The sequence below is a fragment of the Arachis hypogaea genome, chromosome 15 (assembly GCF_003086295.3).
Source record: "Arachis hypogaea cultivar Tifrunner chromosome 15, arahy.Tifrunner.gnm2.J5K5, whole genome shotgun sequence".
Taxonomy (NCBI): Eukaryota; Viridiplantae; Streptophyta; class Magnoliopsida; order Fabales; family Fabaceae; genus Arachis; species Arachis hypogaea.
Genome location: NC_092050.1, coordinates 149,100,364 through 149,127,378, shown reverse-complemented (window position 1 = coordinate 149,127,378; position 27,015 = coordinate 149,100,364). Strand labels below are relative to the sequence as shown.

Sequence of the window (27,015 nt, the reverse complement as noted above, 5' to 3'; positions counted from 1 at the left end):
CTAAATACCAATCATAATAACTATTTATCACAATTTGTTTACTTTTTTGTAGTTTTACTGGCCAGGTACAAGTGAACATAAATTAATCTCTATATTGTTGATGTTAATGTGTATCTACTTTAAACTGAAAACAAATAACTCAGAGTAGGTTGGCCTCTAAGTTCGAGATCACAAATATATCTGTCAATGCACCAAATAAAAACACATCTTTTTGTTTAAATATATAAAAATTTTGAGCACACGTGTTTATCACTTGTGTTAGTCTTGTCCAATCTCCATAATTTATTTATCTTTCCCATCTCTCTTGACTATTATACTTTTAACCCGATAAAGACACGAATTAGACCTACCCCTGACAAAAATTTAATGAATCAATAATTTAAAATTGCATTGACAATTGTAACAATTGCTAAATGTTGATAGAGGACTTTTACTCGAAGCAAGGAGGGGAACTTCATGGTTAATTAGGCACCTGAAGTAGTTTAGAACCATGATTTGATGGTCACTTGGTGTTGGTGGAAGGGGTGGGTGAAATGGTGAATGTTTCAGTCATTTGCTGAAATAGTGATGCAAATCATGATGGGTTTAGGCTTGTGAAAAACCGGAACGAATGAGAGAAAAAGTTTGAGTTTTTCAGAAGGTAGGTAGGTGAATCATGAATGTGGAAACAGGGAGAAATATTACTAAGATCAATAATAAATAAATAAAACATTAATCTTCAATGTTAAATTAAATTGATATGTGGTGTATAATAAATAATTCATGTGTTACTTGACAGAACGGGTCATATAATCTAAGATTACATGTTGTTACGTACCCAGAAGATTCGAGTTGTTGACAAATGATAACTATTGACAAAGCTGACAAATTTGTATAATCTGGCTTATTCAATGACTGAGGAGGTGGTATCCTTTATTAAGAGTTAAGACAATGGGATAGGGCTTATCTGTGACGTATATATTGTTGTATTGTGTTTGCACCTCTTTTGCCATGAATTAATTCATAGATACGGATAATACTTACCATCCACTTTGATTCCACAGTCTAATGAGGTTGCACTACCTAATCATATCACATTAATTTATTCTATACACTTCCTTTATTTATTTATCGATTCGTTGACTTTAACCAAATCAACAATTGCCATTTCGCTACAAATTTCCTTTTATTTGAAAAGGTGATGTTACATGTATAAGTATTTCTGTAATTAAATTAAATTAAGTGTGTATGTGTAAAATAAGTACAATAATTTTGTATGTATTGGATGTATCATATTTATATATACTATTAGATTTTATTAAATAAAAATCAAATGTTAGATTCTAATAAATAGAGAATATCTTAGTACATAAATAAATATCTTTTAATATATCATATTTTAAATAGTAATATAATCTTTTATTTTTAAATATAAAATATATAAATACAAAAATATAAATATTTTTTATTCATTAAAATTAAATATTATACACGAAAATTTTAATAATATCAAAAAGATATTTTAAACTGCAACATAAAAATATAAAATAATTAAATTATATTTTATATTACTTGACGAATAATTAAATTATTATTTTAAAATTTATTAACTAACTATTTTTGTTAAATAATAGTATTATATAATGTAATCTTTTATCTTTGTTAAAATACAATTTATTTAAAAATTATATATAGTACAACAACAATAACAGTCTTGTCTCACTAGGTGGGATCGATTATATGGATCAAACGACGTCGTTAAGTTCTATCATGTATCATGTCTATAAATAGACCGTTTTACATGTAGATCTCATTTGACCACCTCATGGATGGTCTTCCTAGGTCTTCTTCTACCTTTCACCCCTTGTCCTCTGTCGGTTTTCTTCTCACATGTTCAAACCACCTTAGATGCGATTCTACCATCTTGTTCCACAATAGGTGCTACTCCAACTCTCTTTCTTTCTCTTATATATCTTCGTTTCTTATTCTATCCAATCGCGTATGACCACTCATCAATCTTAACTTCTTCATCTCTACCACACTTAACTTATGTTCGTGCTTTCTTTTGGCCATCCAACACTCTGTACCATAAAGTATTAGCCAGCTTGATAGCAATGCGATAGAATTTACCTTTAAGTTTTAAAGACACTTTTTGTCACATATGAAATCAGACGTACTCTACCATTTTGACCAACCTACTTGGATTCTATGATTTACATCTTGTTCAATCGCTCTATTATCCTGTATGATGCACCCAAAATACTTAAAACTTTTAACTTTTCGTAGGATATTTTCTCCAATCTTCACCTCGATATTAGAATTTTTCCTTTGACAACCGAATTTACATTTCATATATTCCATATATTAAGTTTTTCTAAAAGAACATTGAAAAAACAAAGAAAGTTAATATTTCCATATATTATATATAATTTTTTAAATAAATTATATTTTTATAAATATTTTGTTAAAAAATTATATTATATAATAATATATTTAACAAAAATAGCTAGTCAATAAATTTTTTGAATATAATATTTTAATTATTTTATATTTTTATGTTACAATTTAAAATATCATTTTAATATATTTTTTAATATTATAAATTTTTTTTTGCATAATAATTAATCCTAATGGATAAAAAATACTTATATTTTTTGAAACAAAAAACTACTACCTTCCTACAATAAAATAGGTGATAATCTTTCGAATAGGTATACTATTTATTAATTTTTATATATTAAATAATTATAATAATAATATAATAATATTAAAATCAGGTAACATATTATGTTTTACTCTTAGATTTAACAAAAATATATTTTTAATAAATTATATATGATGAAAAATATTTTGTGAAAGATATTTGTATACTAACTTTTTAATATATATATATATATATATAATAAAAAATTTAACTAACAAAATAAAAAAATATTTGAAAATAATAGAACATAAAATATGATCTTATTTTATATTTTTTAATTATTACTAAAATAATTAGATGATATTAAATATAATAAATATTTAATTATAAATATTATATATATAACTATAAATATTAAATTTAAAAAATAATTTAAATTATTATCTACTTAATATTATACATATGCATGGTTGATATATATTATTTATTTATTTTTTAAAAAATTAAAAAACAAAAAGTTAATATTTTCATGTATTATATATTATTTTTAAATAAATTATATTTTTACAAATATTTTGATAAAAAATTATATTACAAAATAATATTTTTAACAAAAATAATTAATTAATAAGTTTTGAGTATAATAATCTAATTATTCATTAAATAATATAAAATAAAATTTAATTATTTTATATTTTTATATTACAGTTTAAAATATTTTTTAATATAATTTTGTAAACCTCATTTTTTTTTTGGATTAGATCATTCAGTAAAAGTTAAATCCAAAAACTTCTCATCAGTTAAAGTTAAACAATTCCTAATAAGTTAACTTTAAACGATTGCGATTAATAATCATTAATTTTATATTTTTAAAAAATAAAATTTAAATAATTATTAATTAATAATAATTGATTAGTATAGAGTGCAGTTTAAAAATGAGCTTATGGTGGAGTTATGGCTATTAAGCTTTAAGCCAACTCTTGTGTCACGTGTGGCTTTTAAAAGTTTTAAATTATTCGTATTATTTGTTTTATTTTTTTTAGTTGATAACACCAAAATTTATTAATGTGGTAAGTTAAGTGATTTTACAAAACTTAAAACATTGAAATTTCTTAATTTGAGGGTTGATTTGATCTAATTTTTTAAAATGATTATGTTAATCGTTTAAGACTATTATCATATTATGTGTGTTGTAGTGTCACTTAATGTGGAAATGGATCCTCTCCAATTTTTTTTTCACTGGAGAGAATAAAGTGTAATCTCTCACCTTTAATTCTATAAGTGGAACCAGAAATTAATAAGAGAGAGAACAATGAATGGTGAGATCAAACACTGGACATTATCCAATTTTTTCCCACTAGAGAGGATCCACTCCCACTTAATGGAAAATGGTCATATCAACAAATTTTGACACCGTTAATAACAAAAGTGACAGAAGACTAAAATAACTCATTTTAAAATCTTTAAATAACGAATTTGATTAAAAAAATTTTCGATGACTAATTTAAAAAATAAGTGATTGTTTGGAGACTAATTTAACCATTTATTCGAAAAATTAATAACTACTCAAGACTCAAATAAAAACTAGTTGACAGAAGAAACACTACACTGCCATGGATTCTTTTGAGCAAAATTTCACTCCACAAAGCCTTACTCCAGCAAGATTAGTGGATACTTATTCAAGAGAGAAATAGAAGGCTAAGCAGCAGCAACCACTAGTAGAAAATGGCATGAAAATCACGGTATATTTTCAATGTTTAATTTTCAAATAATTTTCTAGTTACTTCAGCTTAAGTCATGATAATGATATATTTTGAGCTTAGGTTTTGATTTGACTAAGATGGGAATAATATTTTCTTTCTAATCTTAGTTCAAAGTGAGGGGACATAATCATCATTTGAAGGTGTGTGAGGCTAGATTGCAGAAAAAGAAAATCTTAATCCTTATGCATTTGTTGAAAAGCATAGTTTAAACAGACTTAAAGACAAATTGAACCTTGTCAGCAGCATTATGAGCTGAATAGCAAATAAATTTTTGTAAAATAGTCATTATATATTTGTAAATTGTAATAGGAATACAACTTAGTTTCATTTCACTAAAATCTCTTACTTACATAGATTACAATACTTTTTTTACTATAATAGATATGTACTTCAAAGTTTAACTATTTGTAGCAATTTTTAAAAGTTAGATATACTCTTGAAAACGCATAAAAAAAATAAATTTAATTTGTACTTATCAAAATTTAAAAGTCTATTATAATCTTATATAATAATAAATATTCAAAATTATTTTTATTAATTATTAACATCAAATTTCGTTTTTTTACTCTTTACGTACACACTTCGAAAGTTCTCGTATATTTCTAATTCACCCTAATCTTCATAAATTCCATGTACTTCACACATCATATATTTTTAATTTCTCACTCTAATCTTTACAAATTCCACCCACATTACACACCAGGTATAAACTTCTTCTATTTGTATTTTTCCTGTGCTTCTTTGTTTTGGAAACCAAAAATACTAAAAAAATTAAATACAGAAAGAGAGATAAGTTACTTTTTCATATTTGAGCTCATGGATAAGGATTTAATTCTCTTTTAAAATTAAAGTTTAATCTTAAAATACAAGACAAACATTAGGTTATTGTTGGCTTACTAGAATAGAGTAATATTTTATGTTTATTAGTATTATTAAATAATAATAATGCTTTATGAAGTCAATTATTCAATCACATAATAAGTATTTAGGTATATTTGACATAAAAATTAATAATTTTTTTTGTTTTTAATCTTTCAATTCTTATATGTGTTTATAGAATAATTTTTCAATATTTATATTATATTATATAAAATTCTAAAATTTGAAAAAAAAATATTTTTCATTATAAATGTCTATTGACTATTATAGTATTTTTCATTTTTAAAAGATGTTTTATCAAATAAGCATAATTGTAATGCTTGAATTTATTAAAACCCATCTTTATTTTGGTTTAACCAAATGCTGATGCTGCAAGTTAAAAAAAATAGAAACTCAGGTGCAGTTAATTTACGTAAAGTTGATAACTAAGAGTGGTTAAATAAAAATTTAGTTAAATTAATCAAATTATTTAATCATTCTCAACTATCAACTGTTGACTGCACACTTTTCAAAAAATTATCTTTAAAAATATAATTTTTTTGGTGACTTAAATAAGCTAAAAAACAAGAAAAACAAAGGAATGATTTAAATAGAGGGACAGTCCATTTAAGACTACTCTTAAACTTTTCTAAAAAAGAAAGAAGCTGCAGTTGATGAAGTTATAACCTCATTGCCATTTTTACCATGGTATATGTTATCGTATTTAAAAGGATATCAGAAACTTGTGAAGTAATCTTGAGAAGAAGAGAGAACTGAGAGAGATATTGAGAGTGTGAAGAAGAGAATGAGTGGAGATTGAAACTGAATTAGAGTGGAAAGCATGTGATTCTTTTGTATTCAATCAGTGCAAGCTACAATTGCAGGTTATATAGACTAACTAAGTTAGTTGTAGAGCAACTACTCTTGCCAGCTCATACAGAACAGAAAGGGGGAACTAACTGACTCAGAGGGAGGGAATGTAACTGCATCTAATAGCCTAGCTTAGCATATTTTTACACGTGCTTAGTGCTTAGCTTACACACATATCGTTCTCTATATGACCCTTACATTTATCTTCTCTGCATACTTTATCATGACCCTGCCATTTTGAATTTGCTGAATTTTCCACTTTTTGCACTTTAAGCTTGTCTCGAAGCTGAATGAACGCTGCAGAGGGGAGAGCTTTGGTGAGGGTGTCTGCTACTTGGACTGAACTCGGAACATGACATACTTGAACTACTTTACTTGTGACATGGTCTCTTACAAAGTGCAGGTCTATTTCGAAGTGTTTTATTTTTGAATGTAAAATTGGATTTGCTACTAGGAGTACAGCACTCTGATTATCACAGTATGCCATAGGTGCTTCTGGAATTGACCACTTTAGCTCTCCTATTAGACCTTTTATCCATATTAGTTCTGCCACAAGGTCTGCCAGTGCTCTGTACTCAGCCTCAGTGCTTGACCTGGCCACCACTCCTTGCTTCTTTGACTGCCAAGATACTAAATTCCTTCCCATGAAGACACAGAAACCACCAACTGACTTTCTGTCATTTGGATCACCAGCCCAGTCTGAGTCACAATAAGCTGTGATCTTTAGGGATGGATCCTTATGAATTTTAAGGCCATATGCAGCTGTACCTTGCACATATCGCAGTACTCTTTTAACTAGTTTCTAGTGTGCCTCTAGAGGAGATTGCATAAACTGTGCAACCTTGTTTACACTATAGGAGCCAGGATTCCACGACAGCTACTTGACAATGGAGAACTCAATCCAGAATACCAGAAATGGAAGAAACAGGATGCTCTATTGAAATCCTAGTTGCTATCTTCCATGACCACACCATACACAACTCGAATGGTTGGGTGTACATACACGTTTCAGATTTGGAACAGGTTAGAAAGTCATTTTTTGTCACAAATCAAGGCTAGAGTAATACAATTGAGAAATCAGCTTAGCAGTACAAGAATAGGTGCTTCAGTGAATGATTATGTTTTAAAGATCAAAAGCACAATTGATGCATTAACATCAGTGGGAGAACTTGTAAGTGAAAGTGAACATGTAAATGCAATTCTCCATGGCTTAACTGAAGATTATGCACCTATCCTGACTTCCATTCTGATAAGATCCCAAGGAATTACAGTTGGTGAGTTAGAAGCAGTGCTTTTTGCACATGAAAGCATGTTAGAGAGGTTCAGAAAGCCAGAATTTGATCACCTATTGCAAGCAAATGTTGCTCAGTCCAGCCACACAAATCAATTTGATCAAGATATGTATCAAGCCAATCTTGCACAAAGAGGAGGATACAGAAGAAGCTTTCGTGGCAGAGGCAGGTTTCAGAACTCCAGAAATCCAAGAAGTCAACAAGGCTATGGCAGAACTCAGTCTTCACATCAAGAAAGGGGACAACAGCCTCAATTTAACAGGTCAGGAACTCAGAATTATGAAGGTTTTGGCAGAACTCAGTACCAAAATTATGAAAGAATGCAAGAAAGGCCTCAATGCCAGTTATGCAACAAATATGGACACACAGCACGGCTTTGCTGGTACAGATATGATGATGATAATGAGCCTTACACACAACCTCATCACAAAGATGATTATGCACAAAGACAGCAGCAGGATGAGCAACCAAAAGCCAACTTCAGCAGTGTATTGGCTAATCCTGCAACCATTCATGATTCAGTTTGGTATGCAGACTCTGGAGCTACACACCACATGACTGCAAATCCAGAAATCATGGCTGAAAAAGAAAATTATGCAGGCACAGAACAAGTGGTAGTTGGAAATGGTACAGGTTTGGCTATTAATTGTGTTGGAAAGGCCCTCTTCAAAACTGATTTGAGTTCTAGGAATCTAATAATGCAAAAACTGTTATTGGTTCCAGATATAACTAAAAACCTACTTAGTGTTTACCAATTTTGCTGTGATAATAAGGTGTTTTTTGAATTCCACTCACATGGTTGCTTTGTTAAATCTCAGGCCACAAATGAGGTCATTCTTCAAGGAGATGTTGTCAGAGGAATGTATAGGCTATTGAACTTTCACCCAGTTAACCCACCTTCTGCCTTCATTGGTTCCCTGGAGGCAGCAACAAATAAATACACACTTTGGCATGCTAGACTTGGGCATGCTTTAGAAGCAGTAGTGTCTAAAATTCTAAAGCTGTGTAATCTCCCATTTTCGCCAAATAAGTCAATATGCAGTTCCTGCTACATTGGCAAGTCACATACTTTACCCTTTCCTAAATCTACAACTGTGTATAATGCTCCACTAGAACTTGTATATTCTGATATCTGGGGGCCAGCTCCCTTACCTGATTCTAATGGAAATCATTACTTTGAACTTTATTGATGCATTTTCTCGATTTACATGGTTATATCTCATAAGAAATAGAGCTCAATTAAAATCAGTTTTCTTGCATTTTCAACATATGGCTGAGTTACAATTAAATGCCAAACTAAAGTGTATTCAAAGTGATAATGCTACAGAATATGTGAGTCTCTCTAAGTTACTGCATGAACAAGGAATCATACACAGGTTTTCTTGTCCCCACATACATCAGCAGAATGGCACAGCTGAAAGGAAGCATAGGCATGTTGTGGAGATGGGCCTTACAATGCTTGCTGCAGCCTCCTTACCCATCAGATTCTGGAGTGACGCCTTCACAACAGCAGTAAAGATCATCAATGTCCTTCCTACACCAGTGCTAGATGGAGTCTCACCAACTGAAAAACTGTTTGCAAGGCAACCAAATTATGAGGATCTAAAGGTGTTTGGATGTTCATGTTTTCCACACCTAAGGCCATTCAATAAAAACAAGTTACAATTCAGGTCTTCAGAATGTGTATTCATTGGATATGCCACCTCTCATAAGGGATATAAGTGCTTGACAAGTTCAGAGAAGGTAGTCATCAGCCGCAATGTAGTCTTTGATGAAGAAAAATTTCCCTTCAAAGACTCCCAATCTGCCTTCAACAACTAAAGCTCACCAACTCAGCCCCCACCTTATTACCCCCTACCACCACTTCAACTCCTACTAACACAGACTCAACCCACCCCTGCCAATACTCATCAAACAACTTCCTCCTTCCCATTACCTACTCAACTCCCTCAATATAATCCTGCCTCCCTGCACCCAGCACCCGCAACCTCTAACTCCTCTTCTCAGCTTTAATCCTCACAGCATACAGCACCCTTAGACTCTCCTACCCCGATTCCTATCTCAGACCTGAAAATTGTCCCTCCTTGTGCCTTACCACCAGTAACTAATGCCTCAAATGTTCATCCCATGGTAACAAGAAGCAAAACTGGCTCCCTCAGGCCAAAAGCCTTCCAAGCTGCAGTAGAACCTCGAAGTGTGCAGCAAGCACTAATAGATCCTGCCTGGAAGCAGGCAATGGATGTTGAATTCGAAGCCCTGCAAAGGAACAACACTTGGCAGCTTGTTCCCCTGCCCCCTGGCAGAGAAGCCATAGGCAGTAAGTGGGTTTTCCGCATTAAATACAATGCAGATGGAAGCCTACAAAAGCATAAAGCTCGCCTGGTTGCTCAAGGTTTCTCCCAAAGACCTGGATTTGAATTTACTGAGACCTATAGCCCAGTTGTGAAGCCAACCTCAATCAGGATCATCCTGTCCATAGCCCTGGCCAGAGGATGGTCAATCAGGCAAGTTGATATGAACAATGTCTTTCTGCATGGAGAGCTCACTGAAGACGTTTATATGAAGCAGCCACAAGGATATATTGCCAGTGACAGCAGCCTAGTTTGCAAGCTCAAAAAAGCCCTCTATGGTCTCAAGCAGGCACCTAGAGCCTGGTATCATAAGCTATCCTCAGCTCTTCTAAATCTTGGCTTCTCACCAACAAAGTCAGATGTCTCAGTGTTTGTCCAACAATCAGAAATGTCACTCACCTATGTCCTCATCTATGTTGATGACATAATTGTAACTGAAAACTGTCCAACAGTTCTTACTGCAGTCACCCAAAGACTCAACTCAGCCTTTGCATTAAAGGATATGGGAGAGCTGCACTACTTCCTAGGCATCCAAGTGACCAGGACTGAGGATGGAGGCCTGATGATGTCTCAAGGCAAATATGTGCAGGACCTGCTTGCAAAAGCTGGCATGAATGACTGCAAGCCATGTGCAACACCACTACCTTCAACTCTTAAGATTCAGGCCACTGGAAGTGCTGTGTTTGACAACCCTCAACTCTATCGTTCTGTAGTGGGAAGCTTGTAATATCTCACTGTAACAAGGCCGGACCTGGCCTATAGTGTAAACAAGGTTGCACAATTTATGCAATCTCCTCTAGAGGCACACTAGAAACTAGTTAAAAGAGTACTGCGATATGTGCAAGGTACAGCTGCATATGGCCTTAAAATTCATAAGGATCCATCCCTAAAGATCACAGCTTATTGTGACTCAGACTGGGCTGGTGATCCAAATGACAGAAAGTCAGTTGGTGGTTTCTGTGTCTTCATGGGAAGGAATTTACTATCTTGGCAGTCAAAGAAGCAAGGAGTGGTGGCCAGGTCAAGCACTGAGGCTGAGTACAGAGCACTGGCAGAACTAATATGGATAAAAGGTCTAATAGGAGAGCTAAAGTGGTCAATTCCAGAAGCACCTCTGGCATACTGTGATAATCAGAGTACTGTACTCCTAGCAGCAAGCATTGTGTATGGTGTGGTCATGGAAGATAGCAACCAGAATTTCAATAGAGCATCCTGTTTCTTCCATTTCTGGTATCCTGGATTGAGTTCTCCATTGTCAAGTAGCTGTCGTGGTGCTGATGCAGAGTTTTCGCTGGTAGCCATTGGACCAAGCTCTGATACCATGAAAGGATATCAGAAACTTGTGAAGTAATCTTGAGAAGAAGAGAGAACTGATAGAGATGTTGAGAGTGTGAAGAAGAGAATGAGTGGAGATTGAAAGTGAATTAGAGTGAAAAGTATGTGATTCTGTTGTATTCAATCAGTGCAAGCTGCAATTGCAAGTTATATAGACTAACTAAGTTAGTTGTAGAGCAACTACTCTTACCAGCTCATACAGAACAGAAAGGGAGAACTAACTGACTCAGAGGGAGGGAATATAACTGCATCTAACAGCCTAGCTTAGCATATTTTTACACACACATATCCTTCTCAGAGGGAGGGGTGTATGTGATGCTTAGTGCTTAGCTTACACACACATATCCTTCTCTATAGTATTTGCATCTCTCATAATTAAACAAAAGTCAACACGCTAATTCTAATGTATGACGCTCTCTCATTTTCTCATTTTTCCTGAAGACAGAATACGTACTCTCTCTGCTAGATTTTTTTTCAAAGTAATCCTAATTTATCAAGAAAAGTGATGGTACTTTTTATCAACTGTTTAAAAAAAATAAAAACTTTACCAAATCAAATTATAATTATATTATTAGAAGAAGAATATAAAAAAAAAGAGAAACATTTATTTATAATTAAAAATTTAAGTACAAAATAATTTAAAATATTATTAACAAAAGACTTTATATTTATTTTTTTTTTAAAAAAATTTAAATTGTTTACTCAAATTAGACCTAATTACTTTCAATTGATGAACATTAAAGTATTTTACGTCTACCAAATGCATTGCCACATGGTTTGCAAATGACCTTATATGAAACGTGTGATGCTTTCTCGCATGTTTTTCCATTTTCATCTTGTGATAAAAAATTAGCATAAACACAGTAGCAGCATTTATACATCTCTTCCATGTGGGCGACTACTGTGACAGTGATGACAGCAGTAACTTCTTGCATTGTTTCATTCATTTTTTCTTTTTTGAGGCGTGTGTGGAAATGGTGCTTAGAGGTGTCAAGAACACAGGAGAAAGAACGAAATGGAATTGATATTATTGATCTTATTATGAGAAAAAATATAAAATAAAAAAATATAAATTAAAATTTTTATTTAGATTATTTTTTAATTTAATGTTGATGGATAATTAATTATAATAAGAGTACGTAAAGAGTATATGAAATTTTTTATTTTTTTATTTTTTTATCAAAATAAAAAAAATCATTTTTTTTTCTCTTCTAGTTCTTCAAACCATTAACATTACAGCTTACAGTTTGAATAGTTTAAGACATGAGATTTTCTTGATAGTGCAGTGAGCGTAAAAAATAGAAAAGTGAAAAATCTTATGTATTTCTTATGTATTATTACTATAATTAATTACCATTAATATTAAACTAACTAAGTTATATAGACTAACTAAGTTAGTTGTAGAGCAACTACTCTTGCCAGCTCATACAGAACAGAAAGGGAGAACTAACTGACTCAGAGGGAGGGAATGTAACTGCATCTAACAGCCTAGCTTAGCATATTTTTACACACACATATCCTTCTCAGAGGGAGGGGTGTATGTGATGCTTAGTGCTTAGCTTACACACACATATCCTTCTCTATAGTATTTGCATCTCTCATAATTAAACAAAAGTCAACACGCTAATTCTAATGTATGACGCTCTCTCATTTTCTCATTTTTCCTGAAGACAGAGTACGTACTCTCTCTGCTAGATTTTTTTTCAAAGTAATCCTAATTTATCAAGAAAAGTGATGGTACTTTTTATCAACTGTTTTAAAAAAAATAAAAACTTTACCAAATCAAATTATAATTATATTATTAGAAGAAGAATATAAAAAAAAAAACATTTATTTATAATTAAAAATTTAAGTACAAAATAATTTAAAATATTATTAACAAAAGACTTTATATTTAATTTTTTTTTTTAAAAATTTAAATTGTTTACTCAAATTAGACTTAATTACTTTCAATTGATGAACATTAAAGTATTTTACGTCTACCAAATGCATTGCCACATGGTTTGCAAATGACCTTATATGAAGCGCGTGTGATGCTTTCTCGCATGTTTTTCCATTTTCATCTTATGATAAAAAATTAGCATAAACACAGTAGCAGCATTTATACATCTCTTCCATGTGGGCGACTACTGTGACAGTGGTGACAGCAGTAACTTCTTGCATTGTTTCATTCATTTTTTCTTTTTTGAGGCGTGTGTGGAAATGGTGCTTAGAGGTGTCAAGAACACAGGAGAAAGAACGAAATGGAATTGATATTATTGATCTTATTATGAGAAAAAATATAAAATAAAAAAATATAAATTAAAATTTTTATTTAGATTATTTTTTAATTTAATGTTGATGGATAATTAATTATAATAAGAGTACGTAAAGAGTACATGAAATTTTTTATTTTTTTATTTTTTTATCAAAATAAAAAAAATCAATTTTTTTCTCTCTTCTAGTTCTTCAAACCATTAACATTACAGCTTACAGTTTGAATAGTTTAAGACATGAGATTTTCTTGATAGTGCAGTGAGCGTAAAAAATAGAAAAGTGAAAAATCTTATGTATTTCTTATGTATTATTACTATAATTAATTACCATTAATATTAAACTAATAAAAAAATAATCTAAATAACAAAAATAAGTAAAAATCAGTAGTAGATTCAAATAATTTTGTGAATGTTTACCAAAAAAATAATTTTGTCAGTGGGGGTACATAATAATAATTTTTATAATTATACTTTATTATTATAAAATATAATTAATTTTTAAATTATCTAACTAACAAATTAAAATACTAAAATTATAATTTAAATAATAATATAAATTAAATAAAATTTTTATTGTCAATACAATTTGTTCCACTCAAGAGTATGACTCCTGCGCTCCGACGTATAACTCGGTTATGGTTGGGCTCGATGATCCTCCTATAACTCGAAACGTCTTCTCTGGGAACGGGGCGTGGTCGGCGTAGAACCTGCAAAAGGGACTCCGACGCCCAAGTCAGTAATATCACAAGATAACAAGGAATACTTTAAAAGAGAATAAGGTAAGAGTATTAGGTGAGCTAAAGTGTTTTGTGCTTAAGCGTTTAGATGAGAAGAGATCAGAGGGAGTATCCTATCCCCTAGTGGGGTTAGGGGGTGACTTTATATAGTCGAGAAAGCTTAGTGGTTTCGCCGTTATACTGACCTTGATAGTAGGGCTGTTATGGATATTTTCTGTTGTTCCCTTATATCTTGGTTAGTTTTTGAAAGATTCAGATATTATCGGTTAGGTTCGTAGGTTTCAGATTCGACCTTTTCTGTTTGTGGATAAGCTCGGTCAAAGCTTCTGGAAGCCGAGTATATCGGTATGGATCACAGCCCCAAGCTTGGCCTGTGAAAAAACGGGTTGAGCTTATTGTGTTTTCGGCTTTTTGAAGCTTTGTTGACCGTAATGGAGCCCCCAAGTTCAACTTGTTTTTTTTTGTTGGGCTATTGTTTGTTGGGCTTTGATGCGCAGTGTGTTTTTTCGTTCCCGCTTCCTTTGTTGGTGGTTTTATGGAACGTGGGATAGTGGGTGTCTTGGGAGTTGTGGTTGTCTCTTTGACTGGTTGCTGTGTTTGCATTGAAGTTCATCACTTTGCTGTTGGGACGCGTCATGTCTAAAAAAGGTTAGCAAATTGTTTTTGTCTGTTTGCTTTCTTTTTTTTGTAAAAAATGGGGAAAAAAGGTACTATTGCTATTGATGAGGGTGACGTTTATAGCTGGGTTGATAATAATGTTAGGGGACATGTATCCGTGTTTTGTAATGATGAGCTTGTGAAACAACTGAATGAAGCTAACTGGGTAAGGCGTGGTCATGATCTTGAGGTTAGGTTTCTGTCCTGTAGTGAGAATGATAGGGTTTGTGAGAAAAGGTCTGACTGGAGTTACTTCTATATGTATACGTGTTTGCTGACTGAACTTGGTGTACGTTTTCCTTTTACTGACTTCGAGTGCGGGGTTTTACACCAGTTAAACTGTGCTCCGACACAATTGCACCCAAATTCTTGGGCGTTTGTTAGGGCTTTTGAAAGTCTGATGGATCATTTGGAATGTTATCCTTCGCTTGGTGTATTTTTCTCTTTGTTTCAAGCTAAGGGTGTTCGTAGGGGTGGGTGGGTGAATTTGAGTGGACATCCGGGTCGTGGGATTTTTTCTTTATACAAACAATCTTTTAAAGATTTTAAAGAAATGTTTGTAAAAGTTTAAATCGTTGAAGGTTTTTATCCCTTCTTCTTGGATACGTTGCTTGAGGAGAGATTTCCAATCTTTTTGGTTTCCCGAGCCCAATCAAGTTTTAGATTGCGAAAATAAGGTCTCTAGTGAAGAATTGCTGTTAAATTTCTTGATGTCTGCAATGTCGTCTTCTTCCTTACTTTCTACGTCTACTCTTCTGAAGCTTGAGGGGGATAAGGAGGCGTTGGAGGAGTATCTAGGTAACTTGTAGGTTTTGTGGTTTTTGCTGAGGTTTGGTGCTTTTTATCTTATATGGTTTCTGTGTTTGTTGTGTAGGTGAGAAGACTTCCACGCTTACTACGGCGAATTTGAAGGCTTTTGTTTCGAAGAACAAAAAGAAAGAAAAGGAGGGGTCCTCTACCAACGTGGTTAAGGAAGGTGAGGGAGGTGTGGGGAAGCTTGATGGGAGTTTTAAGAGGAAGAGAGGTGATGGTTCACCAAAGGTTGTTGACCTTACTGCCATGAGGGATGGCTCTGCCATTTTTACTTCTGAGGAGATAAGTGCTACTTATGAAAGTCAGGTGGTTCTCCATGGTTATAAGGAAGGGCCGCGTAATTCTCTGTGGTCCCCTGGGTATCTGTTTATGGCTGTGGCTGACAAGGTTGCTCAGGTGGATTCTGATGTGAAAATAATTCATGATGCGGGAAAGGTTGGGGTTGCTCGATATTTGCAGGTATATTTTCTTAGTATTCTTTGCCTTTCTTGCTATTGTAGATGCTTGGTTTGTGATGATTCCTTTTTTCGTAGGTGATTGGGGCTAGGCTTCTTTCTATTGGTTGTACTTCGGAGTTGGATGCTATTTTGGAGGGTGATCAGGTTGATGCAATTAAGAAGCTGAAAGAGTCTTTGGAAGAGAGGGATGATCGGGCTGAGAAATTTAAGACTAAAGTGAGGGGGTTGAAGGAGAAGGTGAAGACTGCAGAGTCTGAGCTTCAGAAGGTGAGGCGAGCTCTTGAGTCAAAAGTTGAGGAGGCTGAAAAGGCAAATGCTCGGGTTCCCGAGTTGCAGGATGAGGTTTTATCAGCCTTTACCCTTGGGTTTGATCGTGCTATAGCTCATATAGGAGTGTTATCTCCCTCGTTTGATGTTAGTAAGTTAGATGTTACGAAGATTGTTAGTAATGGTCAATTGATTGATGATGAAGCTTTGTCCGATAAGGGGGACGGGAGTGCTTCTGTTGGGAAAGTAAACTGAAGAAGTCTATCACGCTTTAGTTTGTTTTGTTTGTAAAACCTTTTGCTTTCTTTTGGAATTGTGGTTGACATTTTGATGGTTTGGTGGACCATGTTTGTACTTTGTTTTAGTTTTTTGAAATGAATGGATTTGGTAGTATTGTTTTGTTATTCACATGAATAGTTTGTACATGTTTGTTTGATAGGGGTGTGAGAGACCTCATTAAAACCTCCTCCAGACAAAACCCTATATGGGAAAAAATTCTAGGGGTAGGAAAAAGAGTATATCCTCATGTCCCTATCATTTCTAAGATAGGTAAGACTTTAAAGAGGAAATGTTCCAGATTCCTGGGACTTCTTCGCCTTCTAGTGTCTGTAGTTTGTATGCTCCTTTACCGAGTACTTTGATAACTCGGTATGGTCCTTCCCAAGAAGCTGCTAGTTTTCCGTGTGCATGTTGTCTTCTTGCTTCCTCTATTTTTTGAAGGACGAGGTCTTGTTCGTTGAACGATCTTGGTTGTACTTTCTTGTTATATTTTTTCCTAATTATTTGTTGCATTGCCAGCTGTTTTATTCAGGCTTTCTCTCTGTCTTCGTCGATGGTGTCGAGTTCTGTACGTCGGATGTTGTCGTTTTGTTCGGTTGATGTTTGGTTTCTACGTGCTGACGTTATTGAGACCTCAACTGGGATCATGGCGTCTGCTCCATATACCAATCTAAATGGTGTTTCTTGTGTTGTAGATTGAATTGTCGTGTTATAACCCCATAGTACTTCTGGTATTAACTCGGCCCACTCTCCTTTTGCATTGCCAAGTTTCTTCTTAAGAGAGTTGAGAATGACTTTGTTGGCGGCTTCTGCGAGCCCATTGGTCTGTGGATGTTCTACTGACGAGAAATGGTGTTTTATCTGGAATTCATTTAAAAAAGAAGCTAAACTTTGGTCGGTGAATTGCCGACCATTGTCAGTAATAATGTGATGTGGTATACCAAAGCGGCAAATGATTTGTTTCCAAATGAAAGATCTTACTTTATCAGCTCCTATTTTTGCTAATGGAGTTGCTTCTATCCATTTGGAGAAGTAATATATTGCTACAAGTAAGTATTTTACCTGTCCTGGTGCTTTTAGAAATGGGTCGAGGATATCTAGCCCCCATTTTTGGAAAGGCCAGCTTACCTCCGATGTGTGTAATTGCTCTGCCGGATTGTGGATGGCCGAGCTGTGCTTCTGGTAGCTATCACATTTCTTGACTTTGTTGATGCAATCTCTCTTCATGGATGGCCAATAGAATCCTGCTCTTGCTATTTTAGATGCTAGGCTTAGTCCTCCTATGTGGTTGCCACATACCCCTTCGTGGGCTTCGTTCATAGCATCTTCGGCCTCTTCTTTGTTGATACATCTTAAAAGAGGTTGGGAGAATCCCCTTTTGTATAGCTCATTTCCAATCATAGTGAAGGGAGCTGCACGTCTTCTGAATGTTTTGGTATCTGATGTTGTAGGGATCCTTCCTGATTGTATGTATTGTTTGTATGGCGCCCTCCAATCTTCTTCCTTGGCCACTGAAAATATCGATTTGCTACTAAAGCTTAGATTGGTGAGTGTTAGTTGAGATATAACAGAATCAGTTATAAACTTCCTGGTTGTTGCTAATTTTGAGAGTGCATCTGCCCGGGTGTTATGTTCCCGAGCTATGTGTGTGATTTGTATAAAATGAAAGTTTGTGAGGAGTTTCTTTACCGAGCTGTGGTATTTTTCTAGTAGCTGATCCTTTACCTGAAAGTGGCCTGTTACCTGCTGCACTACAAGCTGTGAGTCGCAGTATACTTGTAGGTGGGTGATGTTAAGGGATTGTGCCAGTCTTAGTCTGGCGAGCAGTGCTTCGTATTCGGCTTGATTATTGCTTGTCTGGAATGTGAATCTGATAGATTTCTCGAGTTGCAAGTCTTCCTTGTTGGTGAGTAATACCCCTGCTCCAGAGCCTTCGTTGTTGGATGCGCCGTCGACATATAGCTCCCATGTGTGTTGTTGCTTCGGCTGTTCTGATAGCTCGGCCACAAAGTCGGCTAATATTTGTGCTTTCATGGCTGTTCTTGGTTCATAGTCAATGTCGAACTCGGAGAGTTCGATAGACCACTTGATTAGTCTACCGGATACCTCTGGTCTTGTTAGGACTTGACGTAGAGGTTGATTTGTTTTGACTATGATTTTGTTGCTTTGAAAATAGTGCCTTAGCCTTCTTGCTGAGGTTACCAATGCGTACGCTAGCTTTTCCATTGCTGAGTATCTTAGTTCGGCGTTTTGTTCACGAAATATAATGGCTCTTGCTTTTCGTTTACTTCTGTCATTAATGACGAGCTTATGGCGTTAGTAGTAACAGATAGATATATTAATAAGGCTTACCTGGATTGGGCTTTTGTAGGACTGGAGGAGATGATAGAGTTGTTTTTAGCTTCTGGAAAGCTATTTCACACTCGTTGTTCCAGTTGAACCTTGTTTGCTTTCTGAGTATGTTGTAAAAGTGTTGAGATTGTGTTGAAATTGAAGGGAGAAATCTGGACAATGCGGCTAGTCGGCCATTTAACTGCTGGACTTCCTTTATTGTTTGGGGACTTCGCATTTGTATTATTGCTTTGCACTTTTCTGGGTTGGCTTCGATGCCTCTGCATGTGAGTACGAACCCAAGGAACTTTCCTTCGGTTACTCCGACCACGCATTTTTCCGGGTTGAGTCGCATATTATTTTTTCTGACTTGTTCGAATATTTCTTCCAAGTCATTTCCGTGGTGCTGTTGCTTTTCTGTTTTTACAACCATATCGTCGACGTGAACTTCTAAATTTCTTCCAATTTGGTCTTTGAACTCCTTGTCCATTAGTCGTTGATATGTGGTACCTGCATTCTTAAGGCCGAAAGGCATAACCTTATAACAATAATTTCCCAATTCAGTTATAAATACCGTTTTATCCTGGTCTTTATGGTGCATTAGTATTTGATTGTATCCAGAGTATGCATCTAAGAAACTTAGGGTGCTATATCCTGATGCATTATCTACTAACTTATCAATGCAAGGGAGGGGGTATGCATCCTTTGGACATGCTTTATTCAGATTTATAAAATCAACACACATACGCCACTTACCTGAGGGTTTTCTTACCATTACCACGTTTGAGAGCCATGTTGTGAACCTGAGCTCCCGTATGAACCCTCCTGCTGCGAGTAGCTTCTGTGTTTCCTCTTGACAGGCCGATCTCTTTTCATTGCTCATGTTTCTCTTCTTTTGAGCTGTAGGCCGGATCTTTTGGTCAATTTGTAGTTTGTGGCATATTAGTTTGGGATCGATGCCAGGCATATCTGCTGGGGTCCATGCGAAGAGGTCAGCATTTTTTCGAAGTATGCTGATGATTTGTTCCTTGGTGCTTGCAGGGAGTGAGTGACTGATATAAGTTATATGGCTATGATTATTGTTCAGATGTACCTGTTCGAGGTCGTCAGTTGGTGAAGGTCTGTTTTGTGGATCTTCCCGAGGATCTAACTCGGCCATTGGTGAGATGTTAACCACGTGATGAGGTTCTTCTGATCTGTTATTCTTATAGTTGGTCGTTGGTTCGTTCTTTAGACTCTCATTGTAGCACCTGCGGGCTTGTGTTTGATCAGAATGTATTGTTGCTGTTGTATTGTTGGATACCTGAAATTTTACACAAAGGTGGACGATTGAAACTATAGCACAAAAAGAATTTAAAGATGGCCTACCCAAGATCATATTGTATGGGCTTGGGCATTCTACTACTAGGAACTGCACATCTCGTGTATGGCAAAGCGGGTGTTCTCCTAAGGTTATTTTCAGCCAGACGCTTCCTAAGATGGAGACTCGTGCTCCCGAGAAGCCGACCAGTTCCCCCATGTATGGTTGTAACATATTTGTGCTGATTTTCATTTTCTGGAATGTAGAATAGAAAAGCACGTCGGCGCTGCTGCCTGGGTCGAGCAATACTTTCTTGACAAGAAGATCTCCTGCCTGGATCGATATTACCACTGGGTCATCTAGATTTGGTGTAGGTGCTTGATAGTCAGATTGTTCGAAGGTAATGCGAGGTGTAGGTGGTCGGGGTGTGGCCATTTCCTTTGTTACCTGCACCATTAGCATGGTTCTGTAGTTACGCTTTCTGGCCGAGTTTGTGTGTCCTCCTCCTGTAAATCCTCCGGAGATGCAGTTTATGACTCCTCTGGTTGGTGGTGGAGGTTTGCGGATCATTGATATTTTGCCGAGCTGACTTCATTCTGCTACCGATGTATTTGTCGAGGTGTCCTTGTCTGGCTAGCCATTCAAGGAGATCCTTAGCGATGACGCATTCATCGGTTGTGTGGCCGAATTTTTGGTGGAACGCGCAATGCTTTGACCTGTCGACGTATCTCTGGTCTTGGTATGCTCCTGCTCGGCTGGGTGGTTTGATTATTTTTGTACTCAGTATTTCCTTGATAATGTCCTCAGTCTTCGTGTTGAATTGAGTGTAAGTGTCGTACTTGGGTGTTAGTTTAAAAGGTTTTCTGCTATCTTTCTGATTGGGGGTTCTGTTGTGCCTTTCGTCCTCTCGGCGCGTTTGAGGTTTGTCTGTCTTCCGGGCTTCCCTGAGCTCTTCAATTTCCATTTGTCCGGCCGCTTTTTCGCGAAACTCCTCCAGAGTCTTAGGTTTGGTTACGGCGATTGTCTCCTGGAATTTGCCTGGTCTGAGACTGCTTTTAAGTGTGTGGAGGTGCACGTTTGGGTCAAGGTCAGGTATCTCTACCGTTGCCTTGGCGAATCTTGTCATGTAGTCCTTCAGACTCTCGTGTTGTCCTTGCTTGATGGTGCTGAGATAGTCAGATCCGTGGACATATATCCGGGAGGTTGCAAAATAGTCAATGAAAGATCTTGCCAGGTCCTCGAAGCTGGAGATTGAACCTGCGAGAATCTTAGAGAACCAAAGTAAAGCTGCACCATCTAAATAAGTAGGGAAAGAACGGCAAAGCACCGGGTCAGAAGCACCATTAAAAAATATCATGGATTGAAACTTTTTTATGTGCACCCGGGGGTCTCCGATTCCTTCGTAAGGCTTTAGCCCGGTTGGGAGCATGAAGTTTTCCGGCATCTGAACGCTCATAACCTCCTGTGAGAAAGGGTTGTCGAGCGTGAGCTTTTCCTTGGGTGGCGCTATGCTTGCCGGATCAGTTCCTTTCTTGCTTGAGCCATTGTCAGCAATATTTTTAGAGGATTGCTCTGCCACTTTCCTGATCTCAGCCTGAAGCTCGGCTATCATGGCTAATAGTTCTGCCTGTGTGTGCTGATTGACCCCGTTGTCCGCCATATAGGGTATAAGAACTCTGCAAAACAAAAGAAGAAAGCAAGAAAAAACAGAGGAGTGATGTGGGGTTAATTGTTTATAATCGGGCCCCACGGTGGGCGCCAAATGTTCCACTCAAGAGTATAACTCCTGCGCTCCGACGTATAACTCGGTTATGGTTGGGCTCGATGGTCCTCCTATAACTCGAAACGTCTTCTCTGGGAACGGGGCGTGGTCGGCGTGGAACCTGCAAAAGGGACTTCGACGCCCAAGTCAGTAATATCACAAGATAACAAGGAATACTTTAAAAGAGAATAAGGTAAGAGTATTAGGTGAGCTGAAGTGTTTTATGCTTAAGCGTTTAGATGAGAAGAGATCAGAGGGAGTATCCTATCCCCTAGTGGGGTTAGGGGGTGACTTTATATAGTCGAGAAAGCTTAGTGGTTTTGCCGTTATACTGACCTTGATAATAGGGCTGTTATGGATATTTTCTGTTGTTCCCTTATATCTCGGTTAGTTTTTGAAAGATTAAGATATTATCGGTTAGTTTCGTAGGTTTCAGATTCGACCTTTTCTGTTTGTGGATAAGCTCGGTCAAAGTTTCTGGAAGCCGAATATATCGGTATGGATCACAATTAAATATATTTTTTTATATATGTTATTAACAAATATTGTTGTTCCAAAAAAATTAAAATTAACTTTAAAAAATATCAATGAATAAATAATATTATTTTAATTTCTTATTTTATTATTATTTATTTAACTATTTTTTATTTAATAGTCAATATAAAATTAATATTTTTATTTAGCCATTTTTATTTAATAATCAATATAGGATTAATATTTCTTTTTGTCCACGTCTGAATTTTTTTGTACCAAATTGATAGTTAATTTTAATTTGAATAAATAATCAAACATATATATACCGTATAACAGTAATACTTAAGACTGAAAGTGAGTCAAATTAGCTCATGAACTAATTCGAGCTCGACTCGTTAATAGTTCGATGAGTTGAACTCGTGAGCTGGTAAGTTGAATTTGAGACTGGAATTAAACTCATAAATTAAATGAGCCGAGCTTGAGTTTAGATAAGCTCAGCTCATTAACTCGTGAGCTGGTTCGATTATATATATATATATATATTAAAAATATAGATTAAATGCATATAGGATATGCGTATTAATAATTTAATATATTTATATAATTTTACATATATATATATTAATATTTTTTATTATTTAGAATTTTATAGATATTTTTTATATATAATTTTGATGTAGGACATAAATAAAAAATTTATAATTGATAGATTGACAATATATAAAATTGATCTTTTTTTTAATATTTTTCAATATATATAAGTTATAATTTATCGATATAGAATTATAGATTATGTTCATATTATTTGAGTCCGCTTGTGAGTTCGAGCCAGCTTATGAGCTTTCGTTGAGTCGAGTTTGAGCTTAAGAAATAGGCTCGATTGTTAATGAGTCGAGCCGTCAGCCAAGCTTAATTTTCGTGAGCCGAACTTGAGCTTAGTCTAGCTCGACTCGACTCGACTCACTTCTAGCCCTAGTGATATTCACCAAGTATATACGCAAATTTTTTTCAACCTGTAAATTTATTTATTAGTTCTAATTGTAAAATAATAAATCTGTAATTATTTCATTCTCTTTTTTTAATTATTGTAACAAATTTATTTAAATATTGAATTACTGTTTAATTTATTTTTACATAATTAAAATTGATAAGTGAAGTTTAATAATACAATCAAATTAAATTTAATTACATAATAAGGACAAATAAATTTTGTTATTATGTATTATTTAAAAAATCTTTAAAATTCAGAGGGGACACTTGCCAGTTGCCCCTACAATTATAAACATGAATCCGCCCCCTTACACAAATTACATTAATACCAATTTCATTTTATTCAAAATTAATTCCGTAAAATCATATTCATACCAACATTCATTTTGTAAAGCCTTTTTCTTTATGGGTTAGATCATTTAACGAAAGTTAATCCAAAAACTTCGCATCAATCTAAGTGAAAGCCCATAAAGGCAAGCCGGCATAGGCTTATGGTGGAGTTGGCCGCAACTGATTAATCCAACTCCGTGACACGTCCTTCTTTGGCGCCGTCACAAAGTCAACGAGGTATTAATACCAAATTTCAGAAATGGAGAACAAATAAGAGTAAACACTCAACCCGGTCCCTGTTCATTTTAAATTTGGACAAGACGACCCCTCACAAAAAAATCACCCACGTTGGTCCCCGTCTGTGCATAATATAACTCATTGCGTCTCTTCCCTTGTATCTTCCGTCCATAGTTGACAAAAAAATTTGATCTGACAGTTACCAGTGCTGATCTGAAAGTTAGTTTTGAGTTAAATGCTAATGTGGATTAGGAGAAATAGATAGGGGTCGATTTGTCCCCTTGTCACATTCAAAAACGGCATCGTTTTTGTGTTAAAGAGGGAAGAAACATCGTTCTCATCCACATAACTCCCAAGCCCTAACTCGTATTTACAGAATAACCAAAACCCATGTAACATTCTTCATGCGAAAGGATAGACAGTAGTGGAAGTAACTAGTGTTGGTGCTGACAAGGCCGCTAAGAAGGACTTAGAGGACGCTTCTAACTGCGCAATTGACGGAGTCACGGACATCGTGGAGTGGAGGCAGCTTTTGTCGCCGTTTAGGTTAGTGACGCATTTGACTATCTAAAAAATTAGCAATATCCAAACTCTATTCCTAAATTGCATGTTGGTGTTGGAGTGTTCAATGGTGTTGAAATGGTTTGCCTGGTTGTTTTTTTTTAAAATGTTGTTTCCGTGAATGGAATTTGAAATTTTTTAACTAATTTGTTAAATAAATAACATTGCTTGTCAGTAGTTTAGATCACTGGCACAGTGAGATAAAATGTCATGAACTGAATTTTGATTAGTAATAATAATTTATAGATGGATGAGTTTGAAGTAGTTCCTGTTTTTCATCATGGAGAAAATTTTAAGAGAAATTCACAGGGTAAATTAGAATATGTTGATGAAAAAGTGAAGAAGTGGCCACCTTTAAACATTGATTTGGTGAACTTCTTTGATTTCGAAGCATTACTGAAGCAGCTGGGTTACACAGAATACAAGACTATGTTTTGGTTTGATAGCATGGCACCTGACTTAGAATCTGGCTTACATGTAATGAGGGGTGATTCTGAGATAAATGACATGAGGAATAACAAGAATAAAATAAAAAGACAAATAAAATCTACATCTACTTTGATCATCCGGTTAGTGTGCCAGAAGTTGTGGATGAGGAGAAGCATGCTGAGGAGGTTATTTTGAGTGACTCATCATCCTCAAGTGATGGGTATGAAACAATTGAGGACGATCCATACAAACCACCTCATCCGAGATATGAAGATACTCATAGCAGTGGAGATAGTGAGGAACAGAGAAGGAATGAGAGATTGAAGAAAAAGTTGGTATCACCAAGGAAGAGAGCTAGTCAAGGCCCAGCTGGTGAGGTGAAGTGTGGTCCAGCTGGTGAGGTGAATTCTGGATTAGATGGTGAGGTGTGAAGTCTGGCCCAAATAGAAAATTAATCAAGAGTGGCCCAAATAGTAGGGATAATGCTGGACCAAGTAAAGGTGGTCCAAATTATTCTCCAAAGACAGCCAAGAAACGGACTTCCAAGAAGTATTCAGGTAAGAGGAGGACACATATTCTGAGGAATGGAAAAACTGAGGTAAAATGTACAGTAGGTGAAGGGCCTGAAGCAGGGGGTGGTGTGGGGTCTGAAAATGGACTGGCTGAAAATATAATAGGTTCAAACTCTGAAATAGTTGGGGAAGAATTAGACTCTGATTATGATAAACATTGATCCAGCATCAAACGTTGATCCAGCAATAAGTACTGATCCAACAACAAACACTAATCAAGTACAATGTTCGTGTTGGGCATTGAGTTGTGGAAAACATTAACTTCTTCACTTTGTTATATGTCCTAATTAGATTTAGAAGAGAGTTGAGTTGTGATTTTTTTTTCTTCTTGTCAATGATTAGGTAGAACAAGGTCGTAAAAGCACCAATGATGTGAGGAGGGCCAATGTTAGATTCTGTGGTGAGTCTAGGATTTAGGAATATATGTTATACTATATTGTTGAATGCTTTCTGTAACATATTGATTTCTTATAGACTAAAGCAAGAAAAGCCCAGAAGAAACTGTCCAAAAAGTCTATCAGAACTAGAGCAGCGACCCAAAATCAGAGAGAAGAAATTTCAGTCTCACAATCTGCACCACAAGCTGAGAAGGTCATCTTTTGAATTTTTTCAAAAAAAATAAAAACCTGTTTCATGCTTCATATTATTACATCTCAATTCCATAGATTTGTCATTTATATAACTATTAGGTAGTGTTTGTTTTGAGGTACTGGGATAGAGACTGGAAGACTGAGACTCAGTATCATGTTTGTTGGTTCAAAGACTGGTACTAAAATTTCTGTCTCTGTCCCTAAAATTTCACTATTTCAGTACTTCCAAAAAGTGGGGACACAGGAGAATGAAATTTTTAGAGATGGAAACTGAAACTTTAATAACATGTTATACCTAAAATACTCTCATTTCAATTAATTAATTCCAATTTTACTTTTTGTACAAATTAAATTAGAGCTTCATTCTCGTTTTAATTTCTGTCTCCCACTTTGCACCAAACAGAATACTGAAATTTATTTCAGTCTCTGTCTTTAAGTCTCTATCTCTCAGTATCAGTCTTTCAGTTTCTGTCTCTATACCAAATGCTACATTAAAGTCAACTTGTAACAGGCTGTAGGAGAAAACTCCAATGACAATCCTACACCATTTAGAGAGATAGAAGCACCAGATTATTAGACCCATAGCTCCATGTTTTGTGCTCCCACCCATACCAGCACCAGAGCCAATCTTATGGTTCAAATCTCAACCTTCCCAAGCTCCAAAGCTAATGCCTCACACCTCACAGAACCAATCGAATGACTCAATAGCTGGAAAGATAACTCCAAGAAACACCACTGATGCAATTTCTCAAGAGACGATGGCTGCTGCAACTTCAACTACTGCATTAAGATTTTTGCAATTTGTGCCAACACTCGACTTTAGGCTTTCAGGACTCAGGCCTCCTAAGTAGGGGTGACAATGCTAATGGAGTTATAGAAAT

At 35.3% G+C, this 27,015-nt stretch overlaps 2 protein-coding genes across 2 annotated transcripts; both read right to left on the bottom strand.

The window, feature by feature from the left end:
- Positions 1-17,086: 17,086 nt before the first annotated feature.
- LOC112749225 (uncharacterized) lies at positions 17,087-18,784 on the bottom strand. The gene has a single exon (XM_025797484.1). It carries the CDS (start codon positions 18,782-18,784, stop codon positions 17,087-17,089), a length of 1,698 nt encoding a protein of 565 aa, XP_025653269.1.
- Positions 18,785-20,661: 1,877 nt separating this feature from the next.
- Positions 20,662-21,849, bottom strand: LOC112749223 (uncharacterized). Its single transcript, XM_025797483.1, has one exon. The coding sequence runs from the start codon at positions 21,847-21,849 to the stop codon at positions 20,662-20,664; it is 1,188 nt and encodes a 395-aa protein (XP_025653268.1).
- Positions 21,850-27,015: the final 5,166 nt, after the last annotated feature.